The 12,174-nt window shown below is 51.4% G+C and overlaps 1 protein-coding gene across 5 annotated transcripts in view; it reads left to right on the top strand.

Annotated features, from left to right (window-relative positions):
* The first annotated feature begins 1,482 nt into the window (after positions 1-1,482).
* Positions 1,483-12,174, top strand: part of LOC125709461 (histone deacetylase 4-like) — a 94,273-nt gene continuing 83,581 nt past the window's right edge. For 4 of the 5 annotated variants that reach the window (XM_048977937.1, XM_048977933.1, XM_048977940.1 and 1 more), the window contains exons 1-2: positions 1,483-1,633; positions 8,032-8,267. In XM_048977937.1, coding sequence (XP_048833894.1) covers positions 8,243-8,267 — 25 coding nt within the window. In that variant the 5' untranslated portion in view covers positions 1,483-1,633; positions 8,032-8,242. The other variant, XM_048977936.1, reaches the window with a different exon arrangement.

Raw genomic sequence — 12,174 nt, 5'->3', positions numbered from 1 at the left:
TACAGCGAGGAGCCTGAGGTGACCAGCAGATGGGGTCTTCCCCTCAAACCACACGGTTTCTCTATGGAAGGTTTCGGGCCGCTGGGAGAAGCTGGCTCTCAGTATGCCGAGATAGAGATCTCAGCGAGATTCACTAGGTGTCACCGTGTTATGTAAGCTGACATGCGGCAGAGGAGCATCGGCATTACCTCACAGGGAACAGAGAGGGCAGTGGGCTTGCTTGGAGGTGCTGTGGCGTGAGCCCCGGCGAGAAAAGCGGAGTAAGCAAAGTCTGGAAACACTCCAAAGTGTGGAAACGCCTCAGTGACATCAACCCAGCTACCGCAAGCACATTGTGACTAGAACCAAGGTACGAGATAAGCGAGCCTGAGAATAGCATTCCGTTCATAACTGCGAATCCAGCTAGTGATAAACCTATCCCAAGCATCCTGAGGCAGGAGGCAGAGTAGACAGGATACCAGTCCTTCCCAGGCCAAACACACACAATCACCCGCAATCACACATGATGGACAATTCCGTGACACCGACTCACTTAGCCGCAAAGTTGAGCTCTTGGGGAGAAAAGCCACAGCAGCTGCAGGAAAGCCAGACACACAGGAGGATCAAATACAAATGACAGACAGCAGGAATAAAACCTGGAACCCTGGAGGTGTCAACAGTTAACTGATCCACTGATCAGCCCTATTTAAACACTCATAGGTCTTAAAGGGAGGGTCAGGTAATGTAAACACGCCCAACATGTAATACCTCATGCTCTTGTACAGATCCATTCCACAGCACGAGACTGCTGCTCTTCTGAGCAACACTTATTTTTAACGTATGGCAATTTACATTTCTTTATTTGGCAAATACTTTTCCTGCAAGTCAGTGAAATTGTAATTAGTGTAATTAGTACCACGGCCAAAACAGACAGCAAGGCACGTGCGGCATCGCTATCTAAGCGAGATACTAAAATATTTTACGGATGAAGAAGACACGGTCTGAACGGCGCCAACTGAAAGAAAACTAGTTTGGCCACAGAACTCATAAATACAGTAACTCAAAAATAGTACCACAAAGAGAGTAGTTGAGAAGTTGAACCAATAAATCTTTGCATTTAATCTTTGCAAGTTTTGCAACAGTGCAAAACTTTCAATAACTTGCTAGATGATCGTGCAAGGGAAAAACCACACATGACACATTTTATACAGATTCATAAATTATTCAAATTACAGCCAGCTGAACAATTGAACATGCTCGTCTCTGTCTTTAATTATGACTAAAGGGTATTCATGTAAACCTATAAGATTTAAAGACGAGTGCATGGATGTGAAGAAACTCCCGTGTGGTTCTCACTTCTAAGAAACACTTAAGACTAAAAATTAAGTAGTTTTTCTGGTAGGGGGTGTTTTCGGGGGCAGCTCCTGGACCTCGTACAGCCCCAAACCCCGCGATTCCTCGCACATGGACACGCCCTTCCGCGCGCTAAGCGCCGCCTTTCCCGGGAAATGCAGGGGCGCGACACGTGATCGCTATGCCAAAATCCAGTATGGCGGAATTTGTCAGTGAGTGATTCTCTCGCTGGCGCCGTCTCCAGCAGGAATTCAATATATCGCGTTTTTCCGGATTGGAGTGGCCGCCTCTCCGGGGGCAGGTAAGGTTAACGTGCGTGTTAAGTACGGAACGATCGCGCAGCGCGGCGTCCGTTTGAGGAACGCCGCGCAAATTAGCAGCCACCTTCACCGGGGAGAATCAGGGAAGAAAATCAAAACAATGTGAGCCAGAGGGTTGCTCGCTGTGCAGCGCCCGTGATGTTTTGCATCTCACTTAATGGTGAATTAGTCGCTTAGCTCGCCTTCCCAACTAATATCATCTAGCCACCAATATTTTGGGTGGCATTTTATAGCTGGTGCAGGTACGGTCCAATGTGCACGTAGAATGAGTTTCTGATTGAAAGGTGCGTTTACCTATAAGTATTGCTCTTGCGTTAGCTAGCTTTGCATTTATCCGATTGGCCCTTTCCCAGACCAATTCGGGTGGCTCTTGTACTACTGGTGGGCTATTAAAGACGTAACTATTAAGTTACAGTCGATTGAAGTGCTACTTGGCCAATTGGCGCGGACAATCAAAAGGCGGGAAATACGGAATGTCCTATAAGGTGTGATTGATCGGAAGTGGGCGGGAATTCTGCGTGCGTGTCCTATAAGGTGTGATTGATATGAAATGGGCGGGGCTTCTGCGTGCGTCAACATTTTTTGTGAATGAGGGTAGGTTGTTTTTCTTTTTTTAAAATGTTCTGGAAAATGGTGCTTGATACGGGACGCATAAGGTAGAGATCCGAGCCCCAAGCGTACCGTGTCGATAGACTGCAGTAAGTTTTTTTTGTTTCCCCCATTTGTCGGTGCGGATCGGTGAGTGTCGCTGTAACTCCTGCGGGAGTCGGGGCCGGCGACTGGGGGCTCATCAGCCTCCCACGGCACCCAGTAGTAAATTTACCGCGATGCGTCGCGATCGCTTCCACTTTGCACCCCGTTTCCTGCGGGGGAAAGAAAATGGGCTCAGGGCGTAGCAGATGCCCGTTTTGGGCTGAAGCGATGCTTGTGCATAGAAGTGAGATATGGTACGTAGGTATAAGCCAGTGAGCCTTTCCTCCAGACGGCCGTGCGGAGGCCACGGTGCCTGGCCACGGCAGTTATGAGTGTATGACCGCAGATTTGAACGGCAGCACGGTTCCCACAATTTTCTGCAGTATCCAACGCTAGACTACATTAGATCTTTTCCAATGTCTAGTTGTTTACTTTTGTGTAATTAAAGTTGCATGCTTGACGACGCAAAAACATCGTCAAATATACGTTTTTGTAGATACCAATTTCAATATTCAGTATTCAATATTTATGTGTAAATGTTGGAGACTTAGGATATTTAGGTGGTGTTCACATTACTCATGTTCCTTATGGTTGATCTTTAAGGCAGTGACCTTTTTTACAAATCAGTTTTCTTTTTAAGTAGGGGGAAAGTGTGTTCCGTGTGTATATGCATGTACGAGAAAATGTATGAAGTTGTTATTAAGTTTCCTGAAAGGTTGAACTTTCTGTTGACTCAGAGGAGGAGACTATGACGAATTTCCTGTGTGCGTCAGATGGCCCCTGCCGTTTGTAGTAAACACACGCTGGCTCTCCCGGCTCGTTATCTCTGGCACGGTAGGCTGAGTGTGTCTCTGGGCCTGAAAGGTCACCCGGCATCCGGAGGGGAGGGGGGCTCTCACCTCTATCCACACCACCAGGCTTGTGAACGTTTCTGTGATCGTTGCTGTCACACCTGAATGCGGCTGCTTTCCTCTGCTCCTCTCTCTGCGGGAGAAGGTCACAACTGCCTTGCGGAGCCTGCTACTCTATTACTGATGTGAAATTAGGAGATATACTCCAGCATGGTGCTAAATGGCTCCTGTGCTTTTGTACGCTGTAAAGTAACAGTTCTGAAGGGTATGGGCGGGAAGCCGCTAATCGATTTCGTGTGCATTAAATCAGAAACCTGTACTGATGCACAACAGTTACTGGGCTGTGCCAGTACGTTGGTCTCCTGGACGCTGGAGTGACTGGGGAGGGAGTTGTGTGCTTGCCCAGTCTGTGGTCTAAGGATCTGCTTGAGGGCTGCGGGCTGATCACCACAGAGGGAAGGTGTGGCAATGTTCTGAGGGCATCCGGCTGCCATCTTGCATCTTCTGGCGTGAAGTTGCCTTTGGCATCCCCGGCTGTCCTGGCATGGCTTGACTCAACGTGCATTCTGACTTCCTGGTGACCCCGCCCACACCCCCTGTGCTGCTGTTATGATGCGTGAGCCTGTTTACACTGGTGTGTGCCTGTTATTGGGGTAGCAGTGTTCTGGGACAGGGCCCTGCACACCCTGTGTCGCCGTGCTAAGCCAGGGCAGTCGGGCCAGTGAAAGTTAGCAGTCTGCTGCGGGGGGGGGAGAAATACTTTCCTCCTTCTCGCTTTCAAAGCGTTTCTACACGCGCAGCATAAAGGAAAAGTGCTCATTTCCTGCTTTCTGTTTGCCTGAAAATAAAAGCCTTTTGTTGCAAGACGAGGAATAAAAAAACAGCGAGTGGGAAGCGTCTTTTGCATGTTGCACGTTCGCCCTGGTGACGAAAACGACCTTTTGAAGTTTCGGATCTGGCCGCTTTGGAAAGCGCATGCGGTACGGAGCAGGAACAGATCGCCTCCTCTTAACGGCCTCCTGTTTTTTCCTCCTTGCTCCAAAACGGCTTATTAGAGACGCCCTTTATTTACTCGCGCGTGTGATGTTTGCGATGTGCCGCGTCAAACAGGGAAATTTCTTTATCAGGTGAATAATGAAGCAGCCTTACTTAGGTCGGCCTCTATGTACAGACACTGTAGCCGCAAAAATTTGGTGCTGCGTCCAACACCGCCATTGCCGTGTTCTTCCTCGAAAACGTTTTGGGAACATTTGGCAAACAAAATACGTACGTTTGCGAGTAATTTTTGGACTGTGCGGGGACTGTGTTGGGTGTGCCGTCCGGGAACTGTGCATCACAGGGGGACACGGAAATGACGAGACAGGGGTGCGGAGGGGTGGGGCTTCGGGAACGTGCGCGGAGGGTGGGCTCCGTCTGCTTCCCGGCAGGGAACACCCCAGGACCATGCTTCTCACGGAGCGGTGCGTCTGTCGAGGGGCGTAACCGAGAACAGGGATGCCCGTGGGTGTATCAGCGCGAGCGCCGTGCTCCCTCCACATTCCTGGATCTTTTAGCCGATTTGCTCTTTCAGCTTGTGCGTTTTAAGGAAGTCCTGCCTACCTGTGCGTCAGCACACCCGGAGCTCCCCGACCTATCACATTCAGGTGTGGTCCCCCCCCCCCCCCGGTGCGGCAGAGCTTGTCTATGCTCGTCTGCTAGACTGTGACGTAAAACGGACTTCGCGGCATCCAGGTGCCTCAAGCCATCCAATGAGAGGCCCCGGTTATGTCCGCCACCCAGGGCATGTATGTACTGTGACTGACTTTTGGGAAATCTACCCCGAGGCTTTTCTGCCTGATGTCATACATGGCAGTCCGACCCTCACATCACAACCTAGAGTTGGCTAGAAGATTTTGCGGATGCCATAATGGTATGACAAAAAAAAAAAAAAAAAAAAAACAATATTCTGTCTTTGCATCTTCGGCTGAGGAACTTCTCTGTGATAAATTTATATTTCTTGTATATTCTGGGCTATACCTGGGCTTGCCGGACCGCAGCGCCAGTCAGGGTTAGGTTTCTGTCCCGCGCTGATCCCCGCATGGTTTAACGCGTAGGCAGATGCACACTCGTGTGCGCGTAGCTACAAATCAAGCTTTGATATAAATTATTTACAGCCAATTAGATTTGACTGATGGGCGCTGTACTGGAGAGAAAGGTATTTGCAAGATTAATTTAGTATATCGAGTGACCGTAGTCACTGACTGCTTCCTGACTGCGTGCCGCTTCTGTTGTATGACTACACCGTTGCGGCTCGGGGGTTCTTTAAGCACGTGTGAAGGCAGGCCTGCTTCTGATTTTGCTGCCTGGCCTTCTGCAGGCCGAGCCCTCCTCTTCAGGTTACTTTAGTACGTGCTGCCTCACATATCGGGTGTGAATTCGCGTGTTTTCGTTCCACTGTTGTGCGGTGGGACAATAGTTGCTAGGAGGGATGGGTGTGTGCGTGAGCCACTAAGAGCGTATTCGGTTCTCGCGCAGGCACGGTGATTTGCGAAGGGCGGAGTCTGCAGTGAACGCCCTGGAGTTTTTGTTAATTCCTCATTTCTCCATGATGGAATGAGACATCAAGGGAAAGGTTTGGGAGTCCGACCCGCGCTTAAGGGTGCAGCCAATCCCAGCCGTCAGTCTCTCCTCCCAGAGTCCCAGGTGATGGGTCACCTCGTGTCCCCGGGGGTCTGCACACTATAGCAAGCGAGCGTCAGAAAATCACTGGTTTAAATTCCTGGGTCAGCAGAGTGATGTCACTATCGGGCCCCTGAGTGAGGCCCTTGCCTCCCCCACTTGCTCCAGGGATCGTCTGTCCCTGTTTTGGATAAAAGTGTTTGCTAAATAAATCGAAATGCAACTGAAAATCTGAATGGAAGCGTCATACTGGAGGTTACAGAAAACCTGGTGAATAGCACACCTCAGAGGTGAGGGGGTGTCGTTTAAATCAAAGGCGGTGTGACTCATCTCGACGTTCTGCCTGCGAGGCGGTCCTCTGTATCTCGGCGTCACCCTGAGGCGCTGCCAGCATTATCAGCCAGCGGCGATGACAGGGTGTCGGGGACACAGGGCCCTGGGGCCTATGTCCTGTTTGTGAAGCGCGGGACCTTTGAGCCGGCCCTCTGACGGGGGTGGGGGGGGGGGGAGCGGAGTTCACATTCAGACGAGCTGTGATGAAAGCGAGCTCGCCTGCCGCTTTTGTTTATGCCTCTGACAGACGAGGCCTCTGGGGGCGTGAACTTGGTTTGGAGGGATACTTGATCTATGGGCTGCATTCGAACCTGGGTCAGGCTTCAGCGCCGATCTGAACATTCTGATCATTCCGTGAAAATGAATTGCATGCCCTGTAGGGGGTGCCGTTCCTAATTGCCCTGAGTCCCGAAGAGGAGAGCTGGGGCTAGAGGGGTGTCAGGATAACCTTTAAGCATTGTGTTGTGTATCCCTGGTTTCAGTCGCGGAATGTTCTGGTCATGTGCCTGATGTAAACACAGTGGTTTTGGTCATGGTGGAGGGCTGCCGGATGGATGTCACTGCAACTGCTGGGATTGTGGGTCTGATTCTCACCAGTAGCTCATAATATGTGCAGTTTACATGTTGTATGTTTCCGTGATGATTTCCTCCCTGTACCGTGCAGTTTTATTGCTGATATATTGTTTTATTGCTCTTTATTAATAATATATATTGAAGCATATGGAGCTGAGCTTTGTGATCTGATTCTTGTCCTCTTTTTCTCACCTATATTCCTGAAAGCTTTATTCCTGCTTAATTCCCACCCACGGCTTGTTGTAATTGACCTGATTAGCAGCTAATGGTGTACCTATATACATAATGTGTTTACCTGTATGTAGGTCTGAAAGCACTGTGGCAAAAGGATTTAATACCGCTGTGATGTAATATCTCATTTAGCAAACTCGGGGGGGGGCTCCATCACCCCCTTTGCTCCCTGTTTGCCATTTCACTGTGGACTCGGCAAGTTACGATGCTGTACCTGTGATCAGAAGGTCACCGGTTCAAATCCCAGGGTGGGCACAGTGATGTCACCATTGGGCCCTCGGTCCTTAACCCCCGTTTCCTCCTGACCTTGCTTTCTCAAAAAAAGATGCTTTGAATAAAAGCATCTGCTAAATAATACAAAAATCTCAACAGTGTAAATGTGCCGGGCTGGTGCATGTTAATGCATCGTCAGCCGGTGTCGTCCCGCATCACTCTGATTGGCCCGAAACTCACAGCTGTTTGTCCATTATGTAGAATCATTGGGGATCCATGGCATTTGTGTGCTACCTTCATATGCTGCACTGGGCTGTATGTGCTGACTGGTGACGGTCAGGCCATCCGGGTGGGGGATGTGGGGTAGTGGGCGACACCGTGGGTGGCCGGGTGCTCTTCCGGCCTTGCTGTTCTGGCTGTCCTCCTGTCCTCGATTTTTTAAGGGGTGACCCGCTGGCGGTCTGCACCCGGACAGATTGCAGTTTGGTGTGAGTGTCACTCCCCCCCCCCCAGCCCAGGTGTACTGCCAGTTCTTGGCCTCCAGATGTATTAGTGGACGTGGGGATGGGAAAGGGGGTGGCTGTTTTGCTTCTGTACAGTCTGATCATGCGGTCATGTGACTAGCAACACAACCAAGAATTTCAGGGGTTTTATATGAATCTTGAAATAATATTAATCTATATTCACCGGTGGATAAATAAACAAAGAGCAATCGATGAGCTGACCCCCTTGTCCTAGTACGCATGTGGGTGAGTTGTTAATTTTGGGGTTTCTTGTAAATCGTATCGATCCGGCCCCTGCGAATAATCTAACTAATCTTCCGACAGGACAAGCTGGTGGGCGGAGCCTGAGGAGGCAGAGCGAAGCCTGTGAGGAGAAGCGCCTCAACGCTTCCCCTGTTGGATGGTGCTTCGCTCGCTGGCCTCGGAGGAGCGCTGAGGTCCTCGGCTCACCTCGTCTGACAAAAACTCACGATCCCCACCCCTCGCCCATCTCCACCTGCAGGGGAGTCACTGCCCACACGGGGACGCCCCGCCGATGATGAGTTCCCGCAGTCACCCAGGTGAGATCCTGCCATTATTTGTTAATGGGAACTGATTCCATGTCTAGAATTGCACCAACGTGGGTCTCCTCGGGGCCCGATGGTCTCCCTGCACCTATCTTGGGTTAATCAGCCTTGCGGTCAGTTCCTGGCCCGCAGGGGCAGTTTGCGAATAAAAATGCTCCATTGCAGGGCGGCTCGTTCTGCCAAGCAGTCTGGTCGCATACCACTGGTACCGGCGACGCTCTCAGGCCTGGAATGTGCGTCCGGTTTTCCTAGGATCACCGGCGTTCCTGCCTTTTGCCTGATGGATTTTTACTGCAGCCACTTGCATGGCTCAGAGCAGTATGAATAATGGATGATCCTGCGAATACGGGATCCAGCGTTCCTGCTCTCGACGCATTTATGGTCTGTGCTGCTGGTACTCAGGGTGGAGAGAATAATCTGGGTCCCGTCCACCGCTGACGAAGGTCACGCTTTTCTTTACAGTTCGTCTAGCACCTGGGGTGAGCCATCGCCCTGCACCCCAGTGTTTCCTCTAAACCGTATTCGGCATTGGACAAACCCCCACCTGTTCCATTCATAATCTCTTTCGGGCAACAGTGTTCACAGTATGTTTGATCTTTCCGCCCCCTGAGCTTCCTGCTGGGGATGCCAGGTACGCCCTTAGTGCATTTGGGCCTTTTTGGGGGTGGGGGAGTGCTGTTATTTAGGGCCCCGCCCTGCTCATCCAGGTTCCCAGATCCCCGGATCATCAGGATTTGCATCCTGGCGAGGGGCTCGACGTTAATCCGGGGTCATCTGCTCCTGTGTTCCATATCGCTATTTTTCGATATTGCTTATTTTCATTCTTATTGTCTCTGGCTTATGGAAACGCTCAGTGTGAAGCAGATCGAAGCGCAGAGAGGGGAAATCGCCCGAATTGGATCTGTGTGAATTCCGTGACCTCAAAAATGGAGTTCCGTTTAGGAGTATCTCAGACTTGACGGTCGACGTGTCTGATGCTTTTAGTAGTTAATTTGTAGTTAATTTCTCCAAACTGCAGGAACCCAGCTTGTCATTAGAGTCAAGTGAACGGCCTGTCGTCCATTAGTCGGCACTCCCCCTTGTGGAGGACGTGGTCAGTGCGTGGCTGTTTGTTCCCCTGTGTGTCACAGGATGGTGCATTGATGGCGTTAATGGAGCTGCCTGCTGCCTCTTCACCGGGGGTTAAGGCTCGTTTGTTTTGTCTGTTCAGGAAGCATGCGGGAGGTGGTTGCCATGGCGAGTAGCGTAAATGAAGGCCTGCTTGTAGCGTAAATGAGGGCGCCACCCGTGGAGGCCTTGGGACACACACACGCGCGCCGCTCCAAATGGGAGGTTTCTGTGCTCGTGTCAATGGCCGGTCACATCAGCCTCAATCCACAGCTTCTTCCGGAAGGTGTAGAACGCTCCGTCACACCGCCGTACCCCTCCTTCCCCCGTTACGGGATCCCGGCACCATATTTGGTATCTGTTTCTTGGACCGGCCACATTCTTCCAAAGATGACCCACTGGTCCTCCGGCACAAATATATTCCTCAATGGGAAGCAAGATGTTCTGCAAATCTTATGCCGACTCTTACTCGCGGAGTGAATGGCCCAATGCGTACCACCCTGTCTCTGCGGCTAACCTGTAGCCATTCCCCTGCTGGGGGGGCTCACGCTGGCCCTCAGGCCCTCCTTTCCTGGTGAATAGCTGTAGATTACAGCTTGACAGTTCTAGCTGTTTTTCTGTCTAGCAGTTCCATAGGTAGTAATTGTTACCCTTTGAGCAGCTGGATAGCAGCTGTAGCTGGGCATGTCACCCGTCTGGCATGGGGTGTTGTGGTAGGAGACTGTCATGGACCCGGTGATGGTCGGAGTGCGGGGGGTCCTTGTTTTTACCTGTTGTGCTATCGGTTCCAGATAGGTGTCAGCCTGTCGTTCCTCCTTGCCTTCATCCTGACAGAGCACTTATTTTGCCATTAGGTTAGTATTGACGCTGCCCCCGCCCCCCCACTGATGCAGGAGCTTTAAGCGCTAACGCATGACACGCACTGCTCTTATTCCAAGCGGAGATTTTGATGAGGGCTGTCCCCGAGCTGTGTGTTTGTGTGGTCGCCGCCCTCTTCCACTCTCTGGACCAGTGGTCGACAAATCGGCCATTCGGGGAACAGGATCATATTCTTAGCAAATCATGGCCAATCAAAAGCTTTTTACCCACAATTCCTCACGTGACATGGGCCACTTGCATTTCTTCAGCGTTCTCCGTTCTTTCTGTAGATTAGAGGCCCTCTGTGGCTCCATGACGAGCATGATGTTGATGTTGTTCTCAGGGGGAGGGGGGTAGACAGACGAAAAAGAAAATGTCTCTGTCTTTCCTAGAAGAGTGAGCCCTTCCTGACTGCCTCCTTGTCGATGTCATGTGATCGCCCCCCCCCCCCCCCCGGATAAGGCTGAAGAGCATGCTCGCTTGGGGCAGATGATTATCTATTTCGGAGAATTTCGACATTTTCACGTTTTTTAAGAGAGCGGCGCACCCTAGTGCAGCCCATGTCCAATGAGGGCACTGAGAGCAGCCGTTTGCCTCGGCACGCTCCATTAAGGGCCGGGGGCAGGGGGAGCTGCGGCTCTCGCTTTTAGCCACTTGTGGGCTCTGGCACAGACGTGCCGTGTGTGACCCAGCATGTCTGTCTGCAGCAGTGAATCTGCATCCTCCCAGGGTTAGAGTGCAGAAAACGTGTAAGTAAAAAACATGCATTTATCTTTGGTTTGCGGTGCCAGATCCGGGTTCCCCCTTTTCCCACATGGATTCGGCCGCTGCCTCCAGTGCAGCTGCATGGCCTCTGCGTCGTTTCTGCGCCCGCACCTTCTTCACGGGCCATTGTCTTCTTTCTGAATGAAGAGAAACTACATTTGCACATGAATTTTATCTGATCTGCCGGGCTGGAGATGAGGCGTGATGAGCTTTTTTGGATGCATTCAGGCTGTGCGGAAAGTTCCGGATGGCGCTGTGGGTGTTTTTCGTCGTCACGGTTTCTCCCTGTGGTCCCGCGCGACAGGCCACGGCATCGGGTCCCCGCGTGTGGCCTTCCGCTTGGCTCCGAAATCTTTTGTGTTCGGTGCCCCCCTCTTGGCACCCTTGACTTTCCTTATTTGCCTATGGTACCGGTACCAGCCCGGGCTGGCAGACCCTCTGATGTTTGCCAGGAGGTGGGTGTGCTATGATCCAGCTGCCTAACCCCCCCCCCCAGAGATTTTCGTGCTGCTGACCCAGCTTGACAGTACATGCTGATTGTGTTGCTGTTTGGCTGGTGGCGAGTCGCGGTCCCTGTGGGCGGTCGCTGCACGTCTTGCTGGCACGCAGCTGTCTGAACCGGAACCCCATTCCTGACCCCTTCGAGTTGACGACAGCGTAGACCAGCCCGGGGGGTGCGATTTTATCACACTAGTACGTTTTGTGACAAACGGTGTAATAATTACCTCGGAGCCTATGGCGACAGAAGACAGCCCACGCAGTTGCGTCCTGTGCTTTGTAATTATATAGCCAGCTACCGCTCAGCCTGCCAGAGAGCATCAGCCAGAAGGGGGCGCCCCTGACCTCCTCCTCCCTCTCCTTCAGTGGGCAGTCTCGATTCGCCGTCACGTTACGGTCCCTGTGGCATGGGGAACGGGCCCCTTTGCGCATTGCAGACGACCTCCACCAGGGATGTTCAGAATTGTGATACAACCACAAGCGACTTTTTCTGTTCTCCGTTTAAAAAAAGTAAAAGAAGGAGGAGAGAATTCCGGAATGTGACAGATTGTGTCAACGCCGCAGTGGGAGACACTCTATCTCCTCGAAGAAAATGAAAACAAAAAAAGCCATCATTACCGGTAAAATTAACTAAATAAAAAATGTACTTCTTAAAAGTTACAGCCGTAAGGTT

The sequence above is a fragment of the Brienomyrus brachyistius genome, chromosome 16, assembly GCF_023856365.1.
Source record: "Brienomyrus brachyistius isolate T26 chromosome 16, BBRACH_0.4, whole genome shotgun sequence".
Lineage (NCBI taxonomy): Eukaryota > Metazoa > Chordata > Actinopteri > Osteoglossiformes > Mormyridae > Brienomyrus > Brienomyrus brachyistius.
Note: the sequence above shows the minus strand (reverse complement) of the source record. Positions and strands in the feature narration are given on the sequence as shown.